Source organism: Pelodiscus sinensis, chromosome 3 (assembly GCF_049634645.1).
Source record: "Pelodiscus sinensis isolate JC-2024 chromosome 3, ASM4963464v1, whole genome shotgun sequence".
NCBI classification, from domain to species: domain Eukaryota; kingdom Metazoa; phylum Chordata; order Testudines; family Trionychidae; genus Pelodiscus; species Pelodiscus sinensis.
The window spans coordinates 110,141,486-110,163,792 of record NC_134713.1 but is presented as its reverse complement, the minus strand read 5'-3'; the positions used below and the strand labels follow the sequence as shown (position 1 = coordinate 110,163,792).

The 22,307-nt window shown below is 40.7% G+C and overlaps 1 protein-coding gene across 6 annotated transcripts in view; it reads right to left on the bottom strand.

Annotated features, from left to right (window-relative positions):
• Window positions 1-22,307, bottom strand: part of SCAF8 (SR-related CTD associated factor 8) — a 206,604-nt gene that overhangs the window by 160,304 nt on the left and 23,993 nt on the right. For 4 of the 6 annotated variants that reach the window (XR_012902730.1, XM_075924488.1, XM_075924487.1 and 1 more), the window contains exons 3-8: window positions 19,972-20,016; window positions 14,833-14,994; window positions 14,209-14,365; window positions 10,142-10,272; window positions 5,498-5,674; window positions 551-630 (exon numbers count right to left, since the gene is read on the bottom strand). Coding sequence is in view for 5 of the 6 variants with exons in the window: in XM_075924488.1 (XP_075780603.1) it covers window positions 551-630; window positions 5,498-5,674; window positions 10,142-10,272; window positions 14,209-14,365; window positions 14,833-14,994; window positions 19,972-20,016 (752 nt within the window). In the remaining variant the exon portion in view is untranslated. Of the gene's footprint in view, window positions 1-550; window positions 631-5,497; window positions 5,675-5,834; window positions 9,210-10,141; window positions 10,273-14,208; window positions 14,366-14,832; window positions 14,995-19,971; window positions 20,017-22,307 lie in introns of those variants that run through there. The other 2 variants (XM_075924489.1, XM_075924490.1) reach the window with 2 other exon arrangements.

Genomic DNA, 22,307 nt, shown 5'->3' with positions numbered 1-22,307 from the left:
GCTGCAGCAGTCCCAGAGCCATATTTAAAATGCAGAGCCACCTTATTGACTAATCGAGTAGTTGATGGAATTTACATCAATTATTCAATTAGCTAATTAACCATGACTTAACATCCCTACCCTCAGCATCACAGGGGAGGCCTACTTCTTCCAGGTAAGCATACTGGCAAGCCTAAGGCTTACAGAGTAATTAGTTAACCTTTTACATCCCTTAGCTCTAATTATTATCCCTCCAAATGAAATATAAGATTGTAACTCTATGTAAAGCACTATTCTCAAACCAAACTCTCAATCTGTTTTAAAATGGTAGGCAGGCAGCTGAAGGGTGCTCACACAATGGCAGAAATGCTAGATGAAACATTTAAAACATATAAATGTTCTATTAAAATGTATGTAAATTGTTTTCTGTTACCACTGCTCCAGTACAGTAGTTGACATATACTGAAGGACCACTAACTGGTCTATTTTTCACATTCAATATTCAATTATGGCAATGTTTAATAGGAAAAATAAAAAAATCTAATTAAAAATGAATGTAACCTGATCTTACAGTTGGGAATTGGGAGTTTCTTTTTTAGGCTCTTCACTTAATTCAGGCTCTTCCCCAAAATCAAACCTGTCCATCAGCTTCTAGGAGAAAACAATCAAAGAATTAGAAAGAACATGTATTATAAACTGTTTCCTAGCAAGACATTCAAAATACTTAGTAATCTAAAAATAGGAAGTTTCTATTTCTACAAAGACATAATGTAGGAAAACTGACTATTCTTTTAAATAGAAAACCCTTAGCTGTATCATTCTTGAGCTCTGCCAGTTAATCCAAGAAGAACATGTGTTGTCCAATAGTTAACATAGGATTACTCTCCTGAGGTAAAATATTAAATATAACCTGCATGTGCATGTGAGATTTTTCCTTTAGCAGTTGGCCAATTATTATGGCCAACACTAACATAATACGTGGCATTGAAGAATTACTACTTGTTAGATACTACCTGTGGATATCAAACAAATTAGGGCATAGTTTTCCTTCAATGACAATTTAATTTTAAAGAAAAAAAAAAATCAAAGATATAAGCAAAATATATAGATTCAGAAACACAAGTTACCTGCCATGGAAACTGTGGTGTTTCTTCAAAAGTGTTGCCTCTGCACATGTAGTGCCTAACAAAAGCCCTCTCTCACCACTAAACATTCAAATGTTTTATTACCAAACACCTCAATTCCTTCTGCTAAACACCAGTTTTATAAAAGCACAATTTAGAGAGAGGAGAGAAGGTAAGGAGATACGCAGAAGATATAATAGAAAATAACTAGTTAACATAATAGCTTTTTTCCTTCTTCAGGATAGCCTCTGATTATTTTAAATTATGAAAGCCTAGTAAACAATGCAAACCCCTAAGAAAGGCTGCCTATGGGTCTTGTACTAAAACAAGGATTATGCTGAACTACTTTCCCAAAGTAAGCATCAGATCTAGAAGTAAAAAAGAGTAGTCTTGTGCAAGTGTGTATACAGAATACCAAGGAGCAGCTCTTCAGATTTCAATGAAGAAAATATTAGACACCTTAGCCGTAAGAGGAGCCAGTGGCTGTGAGGGATAGGAAGACCTCATCTGGGACCACTTAGGTCCCAAGGGTGCTGGACCAGGGAAGTCCAACCTGTACTTTAAACCTCAAAGTGATCCACATCCCATGCAGAAATTAAAAAACCCAGGTCTATGCCAATCTGACATTGGAGGAAAAATTACGTCCAAACACTGAATATGGCAAATATGTGGACAAGAACCAGCAGGCCGATACTCTCTGTATTAACTCTGAGCTCTCCTCATCTAGTGTTCTCATTTGCACTAAGGTTGCATTAGATATAAGAACAGTCTAAAATAGCCTTAATATAAAGAAGATCAGGGTTGACTTCTTACTGGTCAAGAGAGAATTTGCTCCTTATAGCCCTTCATTCTCCTCTAAACTGGCCATGCAGACAAGAATATCTGCCAACAGAGGGAACAGGTATTGAAGCTAGTATGAGTGGCAGATCACAAGTATCTATGGATCCTAGTCTTAAAAGTGATGAGATCATCTGTATAAGCAATAGATCGTGAGAAGCATTCCTGAGAAAGACAGAAAAAGTGGTTGTATGGAGATCAACTGGATGCATAACCCCCCTCCCAAAATGACCTCCAATACCCATCTGTCTGACATTACAGCCACCCACACTAATGAAATAGAAAGGCAACACCAAAACTGAAGAATAGCTCTTGTGACAAGACATCTCTGGTCTTTATAAAAAGAGGTGGCATTTTGAATATGCTGCCTACTCCTTTCAATGATTGTGTCCCATCACCAGAAAGTTTGGTATTCGGTGAAAAAATTAAAACTCAGGATCCCTGGCTGGCACTTAGGGGTTTTTTTATATATGTAATCAGACATTTTGCATTGGTGTGGGGTGCTGCTGCTGCTGGAGTTTACTAAGATAGACAGACGAAGAGCTTCATTAATTGGCAGTGTTATTAATGCAGAGGTAGAGATGGGTTAGAGAACTTTCTGGGTGTCTGGCTGATGAGTCTTGCCCACATGCTCCGGGTTTAGCTGATCGCCATATTTGGGGTCGGGAAGGAATTTTCCTCCAGGGTAGATTGGCAGAGGCCCTAGAGGTTTTTCGCCTTCCTCTGTAGCATGGGGTACAGATCACAGCTAGAGGATCTCTGCATCTTGGGGTCTTCAAAGTATTTGAAGGCTTCAATATCTGAGATATAGGTGAGAGGATTATTCTAGGACGGGTGGGTGAGATTTTGTGGCCTGCACTGTGCAGGGGGTCAGACTAGATGATCATAATGGTCCCTTCTGACCTTGGAGTCTATGAGTCTATGGGTAATAAGTCCAGTAGCATGTGATGGGAATTCTGGATAGGGATGTAAATACTGTTTAATTATTAGTTAACCAATTAAACATTACATTATGGTTAAAGGCAGAGACAGGCATGAGGGCTTCTCCAATCCAGCTGTGCAGGAACAGCTTCCCCAGTCGCCAAGGCAGCCTCCACCTCTGCAGACAGAGGCTACTCTGGCTGAACTGGAGTGCCTCTGCCTGTGTGGCACTGGGGACAGGCCCGCTGCCAACAGGGGCTGCTCTGGCCAGGCTGGAGTGCCCTCTGTCCTGGAGAGCAGGGAGCTGCTCCAGCCCCCACAGGTTAACTCTGTGGTGTCCAACACACTAGCCACATGTGACTATTTGGTCAGTTGAGTGTGGCTAATTCATATAGTGGCTACTGCTTCAGAAAGGGTTGGAGCTATGTAAGGGTGAGGCTTACCGGTTAACAGTTAACCATTCACATCCCTATTCTGGATTACTTCTAGGGGAGTATGCAGGCTGACAGCTACCCACTTCATCAAGTCCTGGAAGTGCCTAAAGTCATCAATTAAATGAGGTCAGTAGTGGAATTATTGCTTCATCGGATGATGAGCTGTTTGTAAGAGGGCAGCCTCCTTGTCAGATTTTGCCTCTTTCTCCTCAGAGTTTTCTTTGTGCTCAGAATTGGGAGGAGGGATGGAAAATACCACATAATCAAGTCTTCTTTGTTCCCTGTGGGACTAAACTGAGGCCCCTCAAAATTGTTGTTATACATTGCCCCTGGATCCCAATAAGGTCAATAGGGGATACCGCAAGATCGGGAGTGAGAGTGAAGGTAGGGAATCCAGCACTGGTCCTCCCAAAGAAAACAAGGGTCTGGAATCTTGCAGTTGTATTTATAACAGAAAACAACATCCCCTAAAATAAATTAGAGATCCTTGTATCAGAAGTCGAGTCAGAATGCTTCTCACACCTGGGAAAGGGGGTGACACAACCCCTCCTGCCTAGTGGATAGTTGAAGAAGGAGAAGAGGCTAGTCTCCAGGTGATCAGGCAGACTTTGGTACTGAAAAGCATCTGGAAGTTGCAAGGAGCAAAGACTTAGGCTTATTCCATGCTGCAAGCTTCTTTGGATACTGGAATTCCTAACTTACTGAAAATACAAAAAACCCTCAGTACCATTGCTGATGACATTCTGGAGGCCATATGAGGCACTGAAGCAGGTACTGAGGGTGTCAATGGCTGCACTGAAACTGATCTCTAGGAAAAAGTGGTCTTCAATACCAAACTCTTTACCATTGAGGTATGAGTCTCAGATGAAGTCTTAATGTGCTTCGTGGTACCTGAAGTACACAGAGCCTCACTAGCACTCCTCTCAGGGCCTAGTGTCTCCAGTAACTGGAGCTTCTTTGAAGAACACTTCTCTGATACTTTGTCCCTCTTATCTTCTTCCCATCGGAAGCTCTCAGTACCAAAAGCACAGTTATAGGGCATCTCATGAAGAGTGTTAAGAGAACTAGGTTTTGGTGTCATCTTGCCTTTAGAAGCTCAGTGACAACAGGGCACTGACCAACATGAAAGTTTGTTGTACAAGGAGCTGCCCCGCGCAGTGCTCTGAAGCCTCTCATGACTCGCTCCATCATTAAAAGTATATAATTTATTTCCCTGTTTTTATAGGCTCTTCCTTTAAAGGGTGAGCAGATTTCATAGTCTCTAGGAATGTGTGTAGCTGATCTACAACATTTTTTTCCTCCCTAATAATCCAGTAGAGACTATCCTCTCATAGGCGTCCTGCTTTTTATATACCAAAAACAATTGTTTTTAACTCTGTACATTTCATCTTCGAATTTTCCTCCAAATCTTCCTAACATCTAGTTATATTTTACCATTGCCATAGTTTACGCTCCTCTACCTTGCTATTCAACTCTATTTGTTCTTGGGTCGCCTCCCACTCTTTTTAGTGATATAGGTATACTATTTGTGCTCTGTTAATCTTATTTACATAGCCTCCATAGTATGTCTAAGGATTTTAATTTCCTCAATTTTACTGTCTTTAGATTAGGTTTGTCCCTTTAAAAACAAAATCCCTCTCAAGTTTATGCGCCACAGAGCTTCCATATGATTCTCACGCTAAGCATATAAACTTGATTATATTTGTTGCCACTTTTGCTTTGAAGTTCAATTGTAGTTATTTCTTTGGTGTTTGTGATTTAACAAACCTACTGGTTCTTAAGTCATCTATAGTCTTACTGGAAAAAGAAGCAACATAAAAGCTGAATTTCTACAGTATTTTTCTCCCTGAGAAAACCTTTCAGACTTTTTTGTATATGCTCAACCTTCCTTCTTGTGCAGGTAATCTTCAAACTCATTAAATACAACAATGACTTGGCTTTACTAATGGAAATTAACTTTGGCCTTCTGAAAAATGTCTATTACTCTTAAATTATATAAAATTAATCATTTGTGTATTTGTATTACCTTCTCTAAAGAAAATAATTTTTGTATTTGGAAAATCATTCATGCAAAAAACTTCTTTGTAGCTTAGTCATGCACTTCTTAAGACACTTAAAACAGATGCACAACTCATGAGATGTCTTTAAATATAAACAGCAACAGTATATGCATTTATTCAAACTTGGTCCTCCAACTTCTACCTTGTTAAAAGAGACATTCTGTTCCAGTGGATTAAGTGTGTTGGCGGCAGCAGCTGCAGCTGTAAGTTGTGCTGTGAGGGCCTGTAACTGAACAACAAGACCAGCATCTAGCGCTTGAAGAAGTGAAGGCTGTGGCTTCTGTTGTTGTATTTGCAGCGTCTGTATTAACTGCTGAAGCTGGAAGAGACAGCAATAACTGAATTAATAACAAATTAAAGCTCAGCTAACTTTTTGCCTTTCTTGTGAATAAAGATCTCACCAGTGCAGCATATCTATCTCAGGGCTATAATTTCAATTTAGTCTGTTGGTAGTTACAGCAAATTACATTCCCACTTACTGGCTAATTTGCTTTCTGCAGATCAGACAAGATACTGTAGACATGAGGTTCCACCTCCTAAAATCGGTGACCAGTAGGATGACGACCAATGACAATCCAGGATTTTTCTGCTTTCTAGGGGTCCCTCTTCTGCTTCTCCAGTTTGATTCCTTTTGATCTGTAAAATAATTTGTTAGCCTGCTCTACCCTCTCAAGAGTCCCTCTAGATTAGGAAATGTTGTACCAGTGTAGCTACACATGTAGAATGAATCACTGAATCATTGGACTGGAAGGGACCTTGAAGTGTCATCAAGTCCAGTCCTCCATCAAGTTACACTGGTACAAGCTCCATTTTATGCTGGTGCAGCATGTCTGTATCAAAGCTTTGCACTTGTGTATGTATACTGCCTACCAGGCAAGTGTCATGTTGAAGCTTGGGCATGGCAAATCCAGTAGTGGGAATCTGTGCTGTCTCAACCGAGCCACAAAAAGGAAATTAGTCAGTACATGGGAATATAATTTGCCCTTCTGTGCCTCATCTTGAGAAAGAACAGATACTGGGTTCTGTACAGCAGTATCATGAGAGAAAATAATCTAGGAAAGGAGAACAGGAGACTCATGGCTGAACCAGAAGAGGGAGCCTAAAGGCAGGAGATGGGTAGTAAGATGAACAAGAACCTCAAAGGTCTCCACCAATTCTCTTTAATGGAGTGTTCCAAGGCACTCTGCAGGTAAGGACAACATCTGCACATTATTTAAATGCTTGTTATCTGCTTAAGCAAGAAACACAGAGAAATTGGCAAGTCTTTTCTAATGACAACTTCCGTCTGCAGCCCAGATGTCCATCATTCTGCTGAGGTGGGTACAAATCTCAATGGACAAGGAACTTTTCAAGTCTTATAAATCTCCTGGAAACTGGCTTTGAATCCTTCAGCCATAACAAGACATCCTGAGCCATAACAAAAGAACGATATAGGGTTCTGTGTCTCTGGAAGATTCTAGGCTACATGCACTACAAAGACCTTCCTGTGATCCATGGTGTGTCAAAAATTTCTGTTCCTGGTTCAGTACTGGGACTAACTCTAAAGGGACATGTCCTATTTACTTTAAAGGAAACTATGACTTTTGAAAAAAAATCTGTAATAGATGTGTTACTATGGAATTCTAAATATGGAGGACTACAGAAAATGTAAAAAAGCTTCCTAAATAAAAGAAAACACCTTCAGAACAGAAACCTATACATTTGCCAGTGAAAAAGCTCTCCTTAAATTATACCAACCAATTAACATACCAACTTTGCTCGTGCAAAAAGGAAAGAAGCTCGCTCATATGGCAAGAGTCTCTTCTAAGGTAACCTCAGACTTTAAGGAGTAGGTGCTTCAACACTTTAAGAGATAAGACACCAGTACCCCAAAATCACTGGATCTAGTTCACTACTCTTGAAGGGTACTCTACTCAGGCCAGAGTACCCCTTTTTTATTTCTCTCACCTTAAATCTGATGTGGGAAGTCTTTTCTACAGAACGAGAAACAGGTTTCTTTCCCCACCTAGATGAATTGGAGTCCCAATTGTCTTAGACTTCATACAAAACATTTTTATCAAAGATCTTAGTCCTAGTGAACTGAGTTTGCAAGCCTCAGTTTTTCTTAGGATTCAAACGCCAGCTCACCAGTTCAAACTAATGAGTGGAATAGTAGGTTCTTTTTACTGATGGGTGTCAAACTTCCTGAAGATGGTGACCCTTTATTATTAAGTGCCACTGGGAAGTCTTTATAACCTGGGTGGGCTGGTTTTGTCTTCCATAGTCCATCTAAAAGTTAATGAACTTCTGCCTTGCTCTGCTAATGCTCTGTAGAGAATCTCTGTTGCTATGAGGGACTTTGTCTCCATTGTTAGTGAATTTGGGCAGTTGATTTTGTCTGTCAGACCACGAAGCCCTTCAGCTACTGCTTTACTCTGCTAACAGGGTGGAGGCTTTGTTCAATCAGAGCAGAAGATTTCTTAAGGCACCTGTGGGAAAAAGTTGACTGCAAGGGGCACAGCTGAAGTGTTCTCTTTTCTGTATGTGTGTGCTTAATAGACTATGGCCATGTCTGACCACCATTAGAGGTCACCTTCTTGTGTGCTGCCTTGAGTGAGTCAGGAATCAAACTGAAGAAGCTGAGGAGAAAGACTTAGAATGGGAAAATCTTGGATGATTGGTTGCCATCCTATCTCTACACTCTCATCTTACCCGTATGTATCACCACAAACAGCCATTGAGTCACTGTCTTCTTTTCACTCACAAAATACAGTCCTAAAATGTGAATGGGGGGAATCACAAATTTTGACTGGGGTTTGTGGGGGGGGGCAGATGTTGCATACTGAGTCCCTGTTACATTAACTACCTCATTCTCGCTCTATATATTAATGTTGACCTCAGGATGTATTGACATACCTCCCTACTGCATCCCATATTTTCTTCCGTTTATCTTTTGATTCAAAAGCTATATCTGTACCTTCTGCCTTCTTTTAAAGAGTTTGCAACTCCCTTCTGGTCCACAGAGTCCTTCCCTTTTCTCCTCTGTTGTTTCTTCTTAATTTCTTTTAATAACCTCTGACCGGTAATATTTGAGTTCTCTCAAAATTCCTACCCCACATCTCCCTTCTCATTCTACATCTCTATTTCTCTAGGACACCATCCCTACCAAATCCTACTGTCGCTTATTCCATGTTACCTTTTTACTCCTCCTTACAGGGTCTTCACCTCACTTTGGTACCCTTTTCACTCAAGTTCCCATTGTTCATTTCCCTGAGTAAAAATTGTCATGCCTCAGGCTTCTGGCTAGTTGCAGAAGATACTGATTATCTTTAACATACCAAAACTGTTGCACTTTTAGCCCATGAGATGGCAGCATCAGTCTGTGACAGTCTCCACACACTAATTTGGGTGGGACAGTTTTAGTGCTGCAATGTAACAGCTGTCCGACATCTGCTACATTCAGGGCCACCACAGCAGCCCACTCAAATTGGGATACTAGGGACTGCCGGAGTAGACGTGTATGCCATTATTACCTGATGATGAAACCTACATTTTCAAAAGGAATATTGACTCAGTGCCCAATTTATGGAATGTTGATATGGACTAATTTTCAGAGACTAGGTACTCAGCATTTTCTCAGCATCAGGCATCTGAGATGCATCAAGCTGGGCATTCATACAGTGATGTACCCAAATTCAGTCACTTGTGAAAATGTAGGCCAAGAATCATGTATTAAGAATACTGCTAAACTTCCTGAATATCCTGAGAATGAAAGTGAAGGGAATATTTAAAGGTCAACTGCAAGAGAAAATTGAGAACTGGAGTTAAATCACAGACTTCCATGTTGAGGCACCCGCCACTGCACTCAGAAAGGGTATGTCTACACTTGCTCCCTACTTCGAAGTAGGGAGGCAAATGAAGCATACCGAAGTTGCAAATCAAGCCCGGGATTTAAATATCCCACGCTTGATTTGCATGTTCCCGGCCACTCGTCATTTTAGAAATTCACTAGCCCGGAATAACTGCCCGCATTTACACGTGGCAGTGAAATGGGATTTAAAGCCCCTGACTCGAATTAGCTGGTAAACCTCATTGAAGGAAGAATACCAGCTAATTCGAGTTAGGGCTTTAAATCGGACTCCCGTTTCACTGCTGCGTGTAGACGCAGGCAGTTACTCGGGGCTAGTGAATTTCTAAAATGACAACCGTCCGGGAACATGCAAATCAAGCACGGGATATTTAAATTCCGGGCTTGATTTGCAACTTCGGTATGCTTCATTTGCCTCCCTACTTCGAAGTAGGGGGCAAGTGTAGACATACCCAAACATATTTTAACTTTCAGGATGCATTCAGCATAGCAATACATTTTAACTATCATTTAAGGCACCCAAACAACCCTCAAATTAATTCTTTTTTACTGTACTATATGGACTGCAATGAATCTTTTACAGGTTTCTGATGTCACCTTCTTGGATACATTCAGTGAACCAAGAGAATTTCACAAAGGATAAAAAGAATTGTTAAATATTTCAAACTTATTTATGAAGGACAGTCTCGATAGCCATGGTGTCCAGCCAGTCCTGAAGCAAATTATTATAGCAAACTAGCCATATTCAACAGACCAAATAGCTACATGATTCAAATCAACTAGCCATATTTACCTAATGGCTAGCATGCTGGACACCTCGGCTCTATGGACCTGTTATGCTTAGGACAATTTTTTTAAAATAACAACATTGATAAACACTTTCATCTGTCATATTAAATATTGTACAAACACGTCTAACTACCCCCCAAAAGTATTTACCTGTTGGCCTTGGGGACTCTGTAAGATATGTGCAACAGCAGTAAGTGTATCTGTATTAGCAATTTGAGAAACCCAAGGATCAGGTAAACTTTGTACAACATTAGCTGGAGTAACAGGGGTCACAGGAGTTCCTAAAAGAGATAAAGCAAGACAGAGCTAAGTTGTCAACACTGTTTTTCATATACACAAATTGCAGCAGTAAAAACAAACTGAAAATCAGAGTCATAGTGAATATGACAGTTTATTTTGCATTATGGATCAATTGTGTAGAAATAGTTTTTGAACAATAAGCCATCACAAAAGTCAAATTTCTACATAATTTTTAAATGTCTGAAATGAAATATGGGCTTGTAATTAAAATAAAATGTTTTTTTTAACTAAATGTAGTACAACCGGTCCCCGACTTACAAACGGATTATGTTCCAAACACCTGGTCGTAACTCGATTTGTTCGTAAGTCGGAAATACATGCTTTTACATACAGCCGCGCTGTTCTTAAGTGCAGATGGTGCGTTTGTAAGTCGGGGACTGGCTGTAATGGGGTTAATGGGAGGTTGGTCGTAAATGTGGACGGTCGTAAGTCGATGCGTTCCTAAGTCAGGGACTGGCTGTACTTTGGATAAGTGCCACGATGACATCCATGGAAACCAGCAATTCTTTATACACAGAACAGCATGGGGCAGGAAGAGTACAAACTTTCCCACCCATCTGCCTCCAGTGGTGGAACTATCTGTAAGAGTCTCATGACCAGTGTTCTTTGCCTGCTGAGTGCTTGAGCAATTGCAGGAGATTCAAATGCCGCGCAGCTGATTAGCAGAGCGCCCACAGCTAACAGCATGTGTTTCTATTAGGGGTGCACGTATACATGTACTGGTGCATGTAATAAAACGTATTCTGCACATGGATGGGAAAATTAGATGGAACACTACTCATGACACATTATGCTGTCCTGTCTGCTGAGACTGCCAACAAGAATGCCACTGGATGCAAAATACTGTAGTGTTCACTGTGATCTTGAATTTGCACAGTCTCTATTATGTAGATCTTCTTTTGTGTTTTAGGGTGACTGAAGGAGATTTGATCTGGTTTCAAATTCATTGTTAAGTCATCAGATGGTAATGACTTCTGGAAACTACAGAGATGGCCATGTTTGAAAATACATGTGAAAGTATTCACTAAACACTAACATGCCTCGAAATACTACTGAGACAATGAACAATCAATCCTTAAAACTATTTTCAACTTTGCAGCATTACAGGATAGATATAATCAGGAAACGTGAGTAACAAAGTCAATTCTGATGTTATAAATTGCCTTGGCCTTAGTCATTTTTAAGGCCTATTAAAAACATAATATAAATGATAAAACTGTAGTTAAAATGTTCTCTATGTAGAAATGCTCTCAGTGCTTGTCTTAAGGTATTATTACTTATAAGTGTTATCAAAGATAAAAAGTCCCATTTTGCTCGGTGCTGAGTACACAAATAAGACAAGACACGAACAGTGAACAAAAACAGACAACTTGTCTTAGGGTAAGCTGAGAGGAATAAGGTAGCAATAAAATAAAAGTTAAATAGAAAAGAAGAAATCACACCTCACACTTGGTCAAACCAATATCATAACATAGCAATCTGCAGACAACACCTAAGAAGTAGGCTTCACACTTGGGCATATATTCAGCTACCCAAAGCTACCCATGACTCAGTAGTCTGCTCTGTATACTACAGTACAGATTATAAACTTAAAAATATTCATACAAATAGATCAACTGAATCACAAGACTGAACTTGTGAACAAGTAGCTATGGAGAGATGTTGGCCCCTAGAAAAGGAAGCAGGTCCTGGCCAGCTGCAAGGTAAAACTTCTTGGAAAAGGTACATTTGCTCTATAGGCAACTATATAAAAGATGTCCAGTAGTCTGCACCCTGGTGCACGCTCCCAGCTCATCCATCAGCAGGGCATGTCTACCTTCCTCAATTTCCACTCAGACCTATCAGATTCTATGGGTGAGATTCTCCTCTGTTTTGTCTTTCTCCCATCCAAATTTGTGGGAGGAATACTTTTGAGTCAAAAGATAAGAGTTCCGAGGCTGGAATTTTGCCAATTAGTTCTCTGTTTTAGTTCTGATGAGTTCTGCCACAGATGTCAGACCAACCTTCCTGTAATTCTGAAGTGAAGGTAAATGCAGAACAATGCCAAATCCAAACTACTGCAACATTTTAGATTTCAGAAGTGTTAGAACTGATGATTTCTAGCAGTTTAATACAGTAAACTGAGTATGAATATAAAAAATGCACACAAAATAAATGAAGCTGAAGCAAAGCCCTTACCTAATAAGATACTTACACACACACACACACACACACACACACACTAACAAAAATACAATTTCATATATATAAGCAGGCTTATTTATACAGTATTTTGTGTTTTCTACATAAATGGTGCATATACAGATTACTTTATGTATTAGTGTGATTAAGTCTACACAAACAGAAGAAAGCCAACTCTAGTGCTACCGATATCATGGAAATTCCTTAGATTATCAGTTAAGTATGATCATACGTATAGCTAACAAATACTAATTTTGCTTGAAGTAAATGCAAGACTCTTAGTCTCATTAAGAGAGACTCTCACAGATTTATGACATGAATATTGAACAAGGTTTCCCCCCTCTGATTTTTCATTATTTGCAACCATAAAACCATTTCTTATTAAATAATCCAAGCAGGATAAAAAAGTGAAGTTTGTTGAAAAAAAAATAGATTTTTTAAATTTAAATTGGATTTCTTTAATTTAAACAGATTTTCAAAAACCTATTTACAATTGAATTTGAAATGACACCTTGAGCAAAAACCTAAATTTACAATAATCCATTCCAATAATTTAAATCAAATTACAGAACTAATACTAAGCAGTACATGTTTGCTGCCAAAGCTTTTAGGAAAAATCAAATGCTGAAATGGAAGTCACTGGCTAAATAACTGCAACTAGAGTTTGTATAAGTTCTAACCCATTTTTTGATAGCAGCAGCAACCTCTTTTGCAGATGGAGAGAGAATATTTTAATTTCAATTTATTCAACTAGCTCAGTTCAATGACTAGATTCCTTCAAAGTTAAGAAACTGAACAGAAGTTAAAAAAACAACCCCACAGGAAAACTTGCTTTCCTCTTCAATCTATGAATAAAAACTAGGCATGAGCATAAGATCTACTAGTTCTGAAGTCTTGAAGGACATGGTGACCAGAAACAATCAGTTCAACTCAATAACAACAAAGAATACTTCCTCTGATTTATGTCAATTTGTTTTACATACAAAATCTGTTTTGATAAACTTTTTTCTTACAAATCCAGCATATTTAAGGTGGATTTATAAGAAATAAAAACATTACAAAGCTGTTTTTGTGCAGTTCCAAATTCTATCCATATAAAAGCTTGATGCAAATCACAAAGAATCATCATCTACTCAACAACAAAAAATTATGTCATTATTTTCTAATAAAAAATGTAAAAACTAAAAATGAGTAAATGTAAATTAAGTAATATAAAATGCTTAAATAAATGTGTACAGATACACTGTACCTTCCTGATGAGCAGAAATAGATTCCAATTTTAGTGTAAATTGCAAATCAACTTTTTAATTATTACCAACTAATGAGAATCAACTTCTCTTTAAGAAAACAGACAAAAGTACAAATGCAAATCAAGACTGAAATTAATTATTTAAATCTAGATTCACCTCTTGATCATTTAAATCAGTGGTCCCCAACCATCTGAGGCTGCCAGGCACCAGGGGGCGTGGCCATTCGCCTGCCAGGCGCCAGAGGGCAGGGACACTTGTGCACCCAGGGCCAGCGCCCCCCCTCACCCCAAGCGCCGCACGCCCAGAGCACGGGCGGCTAATTCGCGGCGCTCCTGCGACCACTCAATTTAGTTATAATACTTGCCTGAAGGCTAGTGAAAATTCTGGTCCATTATCAATCATGTAAAGTTGGCAAATATTGATAGCCGAACAGAACAAATATTGCCAAACAGAACAAATTTGAAACAAGTTTTCCATTGTCTTTACCTGGTGTATTGTTGCTCATAGCAGCTGTAGTACTGGGCAAGACTGGAGTCACAACTGGAGGAGGAATTCCTGCTGCCATATCCAGGAGAGGCTGGATAATTTCACTCTTGAATACATTATTTTTCTGCCACAGATTTAGCACTCTAACAATTTTACTCTAAAGGAAAAATAGGACAACAAAAGGATTAAAGCTAGAAAACTACATTATGCCTATTATGTTTTATACTGTCCATTTATGAGGGTAGAAAGTCTTGCATATTTAGTAGCATACTACAAAATGATTGGTTTTGCTTCTCCAAATTCTGTACTCTTATTCTTAGGGAACAACACTAGAAAGTTATCTTAAGGGATACTGATACTTAAAAACAAGAAACTTTCCTATGCACCTAGGATTTTAATACAAGCACATATTAAATGTGGCTCAAATTTAGCTAGCTTTGAGCCCCAGCATAATTTCTATCCACTGAAGTGTGCACAACTCAGAACAACAACATTTACCTACTGCAGAAGAAATAGGAGAAGGAGCCCAAAACTATGTGGTTTGAGTTCTGCTAGACACTATGTTTAAAATGTTGTTGTTGAAGTAGTATATTTTAAAGTATTAATCTGAAAGAGCATACATACCTTGTCATCTCCAGGACAACGGTATAAATTCTGGAAAGTGCTGATGATATTATTGCTAAATCTAGGAGCAAACACATCCTTTTCTTGCCCAAACTGATGCCGGGACTGTCGCACAATAGAGTCAATAACATAGAGACCAGGCACCTTGTATTCTGGTTTGCACTACAGAAAGAAGATAGTTTTAAAATGTGTAACTGAAAAAGAACAAAATCACAGTTAAGATTCCAAAGACAGAAAATATCAATAAAATCACAATAAAAAATTGACTCACCAATAATACACATGTAAATGCTATGACGATTCACAATAATTTTTAATCCAAGTATTATGGATATCAGCAGGGCTCGACAAATAATGCAATCTACTCACCTATGGTGAGTAGATTGCAACCCAGAAGAGCTGGGTTCGGGCGATCTGTGCATGCGTAGAACGATCTGCGCATGCGCAGAATGCCGGACAGCACAACTTATGCTCCGAGCTCCGGGGCGAGATAAGCTGCTCCCGGTGCCCCTGGTCTGCTGGGGACCGTCTCCAGCAGACCAGGGGCACCGGGAGCAAACCCGCAGCAGCGGTGTCCCTGGTCTGCTGGAGACGGTCCCCAGCAGACCAGGGACACCACGAGCAAACCCGCAGCAGCGGGGGACCCTGCGCTTCTGAGGCTTTGCTCTGGCTAAGCCTCACAAGCGGGGGACTCCGCCGCGGCTGCGGGTTTGCTCCCGGTGCCCCTGGTCTGCTGGGGACCGTCTCCAGCAAACCAGGGGCACCGGGAGCAAAGCGGTCCGGTGCCAGAGCAAAGCCTCAGAGGCGAGGCACACCGCCGCTGCCGCTTTGCTCCCTGTGTCCCTGGTCTGCTGGGGGGGAGGGGGGGGGGCGCAGCTAGTGTGCCCGCCCCAGCAGACCAGGCTTTTGTTGTGGACCCTGGGGCAGAGCATCTGGGGCGCTGCCGGTTGGTCCCGCAGCACCGGTCTGGGCACTACTGGACCGACCCGGCAGCACCCCAACTGCTCTGCCCCAGGCGTCCTGATTCAGCCACTGCTGGTCAGTTTCAGCAGCAGATGAATCAGGACTCCTGGGGCAGAGCAGCTGGGGTGCTGCTGGGTTGGTCCAGTAGCGCCGAGGAGTGGTTCTACTGGAGCAACCCAGCAGCACCCCAGCTGCTCTGCCCCAGACGTCCCCAAGTCAGCCATTGCTGAAACTGACCAGCGCTGACTACAGGAAGCCCGAGGCACAGTTGCTCTGCCCCGGGCTTCCTGGAATCAGCTGCTGATCAGTTTCAGCAGCAACTGACTTGGGGTTCTTAAGTTGAATCTGTATGTAAGTCAGAACTGGCGGTCAGTTTCAGCAGCGGCTGAATCTGGACGCCAGTTCCGACTTACATACAGATTCAACTTAAGAACAAACCTACAGTCCCTATCTTGTACGTAACCCGGGGACTGCCTATATCACAAAAGTAAGACTTTTAATATATAAACTACTTTTCAAAATTACATTTAATATCTAGTAAGTTTGCACTGTATTCATACATGATAAATTTGAAGCCATCTCAATTATAATAGCCATGATTCAATTTTCTCTCTCAGTACTTACATGCATCATGCTGAATATTAAATGATGAAAACTAGTTTCACATCATTCCCAAAAACTGGACTCAAACAAACAGCCTGGCAATTTTAAACTAAAACAAGGAAAGGCATATAGTTTTGAAATTTAATGTTACTGTACCGTGGTCAGATAAAAAGCACTGCGCCAATGACTAGGCAGAGAAAATTTCAACAAAGGGAGTTGGGGCAGGGTGTCAGTACATTTCTATATACAGTACTCTTTTCTTTCTTAACAATAACTGAATCAAAACACTGGCTCATCTAAAATACTTATACGCAACATGTGTCTTTGCTTGATAAGACACCAATTATATTTTCAAACTTTGGGAAAGTTTCAAATGGTACAGTACCTAAAGACCAGTAGGGCATGAAGTACAATCCTATTAACAAAGGAGAAATTACTCCCAACATTCTGTGAATACACAAAGCTGAACCACTGTAACTAAAATCAGTTTAAAGACTGATTCAGTTAAACGGGTGCAAACCTTTGTGCAGACATTCTTGTATCAGTGCATCTTGAATCTGTATGTTTACTGACACAACCTAAAAATATAAGAACCAAGCTTTAACTTGATTTAAGAATCTCACATTTATGCTGGTTTAACTAGATCAGTTTGAACACACAGCTTCCAACTTGTGCAACTGTGAAGGCCGAAGAAACATATGAAACCTAATGTAATTCATAAAATATGCTCAAATATATTTTATATTGGTTGAAATTGGAATCAAATATAAGACTGCAACTTTCCTATCATTAGAATAATAGACTTAAGAGACAGATTACATATTCTAGTCCATATCTCTACATTTCCTAGCGATGTGGATAGTCCAGTTCTAGAAGTCCCAAGTTATTGCTGATCCCACTGTTTCTCCAGGAAAAGTGATTGACAGCCTCATTATCAAGAAGTTTTTCTGGATATCACCTTTTTCCCCCTTCACTAGTTTTACCCCATTGATACCATACAACAGTACATAACATCACATAATTCCTCCTTCTTCTTGGTGTTTATAGTCATTTAGAAGATTGACCGATAAGATTAATCTTACTGGCTAATCCAAACGATTATATGCACCCCCAAATTGCTGCCTCTGTCTCAGAGGCAGCAAGGGTGGAGGGCGGGTGCTGGTATCTAAGCCAGCTCCCTGCGTGTGCTGGTTCCCATAAACCTCCTACCCCTCCCTTCTCTGATGTCTCCCATAGAGGTAGTAGTGCAGGGGGCAGGCGGGAACTGGTTTGCACAGAGCCGTCAGAGACAGAAGCAGCAGTGCAGGGTGACAGCAGGATCCCCAGAAGTGGGGTCGGGAGCACAATGGTTGCCAGCCCCACCCCCAAAGACTGAATAACCATGTAACCACATAAATCTTAGCAGTTACAGGATTATTAATTGATATTTAACATTCCTAACCACTACAACTAGCTATACACAACAAGAATTAGATCATTTGCAAGGTTGTGAAGCAACAACCCTGCACAGAGCTCTGACTCCAGCTAAGAACGGCAAAATGGAACTGAGAGGGATTTGGGTGGTACTGCCTCACATAGCCAGAGCACGGGTGACAGCCACGAGGGGCAAGTGATGCCTTCTGCGTATACTGCTTGGCAAAATTTCTGGCTCTGGTGTGCTAGGTGTGTGCATGGTAAGTGAAATTCACATCTACATCGATTCAAAGAACTTGCAGAAGCAAGGAAGAATGTTCCAATAACCATTGTATGCAGTGAGAAGGAACTAATAGGGAGTCGGGGAAAGGCTCTGGCCTACACATCATCAAATAGCAGCATGAGGCATATATACTGCTTGAAGGGTATCACTGAAGCAATATTCTCCAGCAACAACTTACTAGACATGTGAGCAAACCTGAAATGGAATGGACATGTACTATCAAAGTAGCATGAGTGTTTTTAAATATTCCCATTCAAGTATCACTACCTTAGCATTATGGTTGATAAACTGTAGCTATCATAGATGCAAATCATAAAAAGCAAGAAAATAAAAGACTTCCAAATATGCAATGTATACTACATCCATTAATTGCCATTTCTCACGTCAACTACCTCTCTTTCACTACCTAGGATCCCACATATTTCCATATTTCCGCTGGGTTAGGGTTCCTCCTGCCCCAGGATTCTCATGTTCACAGATGTTGCTGGACGAGTGCGCCCTGGTTTAGGGAAGTGAAACCGGTATTGCTTTCCTAAATTACACTTTGCACAGTTCTGCTTTTGACTTTATGACAGTGTGTATAATCAAGCGACATCTAGTGTCACACTGCTAATGATGGCTATGACATGTTTTTCTGTAAACTTCCATCAGTAGTTTTTTTAATTAATTACTTTATAGGAATAACATTTGAAATTGGTATGTGTGTACATTACCGTATTATGTTTTCAGTCTGAGGCTGTACATCAATTGTTCAGGATTTAACAAGAATGAGCCTTAATTTCTATTGTTCCCCTCAATCACAGTCTATGCTGCTTCTTATCCGTATGTTAATAGACACACTGAACAAGCATCATGTTTAAAAACAACTCCATCTTATATAATGACAAAAGATTGTCTTTTCAAATAGTAACCAAGGAGGGTGCTAAACGGCATCAACTAAAAAATCACATTTTTTACAACTTATCACATCTGGGTATCTTGCATCCAAGAACATTTATAATTTAAAAAGTGAGCTAAGCAGCTTTTGGAACATTTTTATTAAATCTTAGAAAAGTGGAAAAGAGTAAGAGAACTGGAAGAAAACCAAAGTTGTACCAATATTAAAATAAAGGTAAATGGAGTCTCCTAGTAAAAATAGGACAATCAGCTTGACATGGATTTCAGGAAAACAATGTCTAATGCTTCTAATCAAAGCAGGTCTCTTCAAGTGAATTTAATATAAATTGTTGATAAGATTACATATCTGTTAACTTTTGATGGGATATACTTTAGACTTCAATAAGATGTATGACTTAGTAGTGCACAATATTGTGATTTTAAAATAAGCAATGTACAAAATCAATATAGTACATGTGAAATTAATTAAAAACAGAGACAGAGCTCAAAACACAATTGTTAATGGGGAATCATCTAGGGAGTGATTTCAAAATGGATTCCTGATAGTGGTGGTTCTCAGTGCAATAACCTATTAATGATCTGGAAGAAAATATACAATCAGCACTGATAAACTAACCTATTTTTAAGCTGACAGCATCCTTTTAATGCTACATAAACCTAAGTACAGAATTAATCCGAATTCCGAAGGTAACTAATTTAAAAAGAGTAATACTTTCATAATCTTATCTCTGTACTCATTCTGCACAATTTATCTTACATATAACCATCATCTCATATACTAACTTATTTTCTAGTCGAGATGACTATTTTAGTTTTCCAGAATTTGTGCATGACTGATATTCCACTGAATTTTATATTCACACAAAATATTTATCTGTGTTTGTAGATCACAAAAAAAATCTCTTCAAATTGTATCCAAAATATAATATAAAATCCTAGTTCATATCCATATGTTAATATAATAGGTTCAAATTACATACCTTTTGAATGAATTTCTCAACACTCTGTACAACGTGTTTGTAGAACTAAAATATAAAAGAGATTCTTATAGTGTAGGGAACCAACAAAAAGGCCAAACCAAAACATATCTGATTTCCAATATTATCTTGACTTTGCTTTCTACCTCTGGTGTTTATTTCTAAACCTACTGTTATTTTATTCTAAGGAGTTAAAGGAAAAGGTAGATATACTGCATATTACATAACATACCATTGATCTATATTTTACCAAAAGTTTAAAATTTGCATTTTCACAATCTAAGAAAGAGAAAACGAGTAAAGGAGGATCTTATCGAGTCTACATTTTCTTCAAAATAAGTAACTCAGAAAAAGTTTCCCTAGTTCACTGCACTTGTTGGAACATCCATTCCAGCAAACATTTTTATCCAAATCATACAGCAAATTAGGAAACGTGGTAAATTTCTGTGTTATGCCTCTAAGGACTGCAATCCAGGAGGAGGTGGGGAGAATGAAGCAGAAAGGGGGAAGCAAACGCTGTAGTATCTCTAAATTCATGGCTGCCTCCTGATTTTTGTACATAGATTGCTCTGCAACCCAGAACAGCCAAGAACTCTGTGGTGCTCAGGGTGTGACAGAGATTCCCCCTTTGCCCATGCTTAAAGAATTAGAGTTCTAAATCCATTACAAAATATACTAATTTCCATGTGGTATAACAAACACCAACAATAGGGTTGTTCTTGCATTGTTCTTTTTAAAATTATACATCGTAATTACTATATCATTTGGCTTTAAATATATGCTTTTCCTTCAGATGTAGGAAATACACTGAGAGTGTCATTGGAGAAAAGCATCGTATTTCCCAGATCTGAAAAAGTGCTCTGTGTGAGCTCAATAGCTTGCCTCCATCACCAACAGAAGTTGGTCCAATAAAAAATGCTACCTCACATACCTGGTCCTTCTCATATTACACCTAAATGTCTTTTATCCAGCAACCCTGGGAAACAGTGTATGCCACATGAATGAATTTTTCAAACCATGGGAGGGAGCTAGGACAGGATCTGGGAGGAAGGGAGGGCGTGTGAGGGGGATGCGAGTGGGGTGCTTATCTGATGCCCGGCTCCTGGGGCCACACGTGGCTTTCCACCTTGCTTCCCCCCCTCTCCATTATGGCAGTAGTGGGGGGAAAGCCTCTGGAGAAGAACTGCAGTTCCCCCAGCTAAGGGGGCAGAGGAGTGGCAGTGGACAGAACTGCTTCCTCAACCCCCAGACAGGGTCAGAACCAGGGATATTCCCATATAAGGCAGGTTCAGGTGCATTATTAACCATTTAGTTCAGCACTTTATACAGAACTGTTGCTTCTTCCTCAACAGTTCATTCCATTTCCCTGCTGTCATGGTACTATATCCCTCTGACTGGCTAACTCCCTAGAGTCCAGAATAGGGATGTAAAATCCCATTGAACTTGTTAACTAATTAAACGGGGACAGTTGGGAGGGGTTAGGGTGGCTCCCCCTCCCCCCCACAGCTGTCAGGGGCTGCACCAGATGTACTAGAGAGCCCCTACATGTGGGTCGCCCAGGCCCACTGCAGTATGCTGGAGCACCCCTGGGCTCACCAGATCAGCCCCTAACTACGGCAGGCCATGGTACTTTGGTGAGGGAGCTGCTCCAGCCCTCACTGATTTACCGTTTAAACCAGGAGTGGGCGAAAGGGCCTCCGTGGGCCGGATTCGGCCCGCAAAGCGAGTGGATCTGGCCTGCAGAGGCCCTGCTGCAGGCCAGTTAGGGTCTGGGGGTGGTGAAGCGCCTGAAGCCTTCTCCGCTTTGCACCCATCCTGCAAGCAGCGTGCGGCAAAGCGCTACGAGCTCCCCCGCCCTCCCAGGAGCACATGGTGCTTTGAAGCACCACACACTGCTTCCAGGGTGGGGGGAGAGTGGAGGAGGCTTCGCACGCTCCTTTGCGTCCAGGCCAATCAGGGCCGGGGCTGTGTGAAGCTTCCTTCACCCTGCCCTGGCCCAGTGAGTAGCCCAGAGTGCTTCAAAGTGCCACTTGCAGGACGGGAGGAGGCTTCCCGTGCTCCCCCAACCCCAGGCCCTGATTGACCTAGGGGTGGGGGAGTGTGCCAACCTTCTTCCAGGGCATGGGTGCCTTTTGGGAAGGAGGGGGGGCAAATGGACTCCCCACCCCCAGACCAATCATGGTCTGGGGGCAGGGTAGCCTCGCCCCTTCCCATTTAGGCCCCACCACTTCCAGGGCTACTTCAAAAAATTTTGAAGTGGCCCCTGAGCAAAAATTATTGCCCACCCCTGGTTTAAATAGTCACATTCCTAATCTAGGTGCCACTAATTTCTTTGAGTC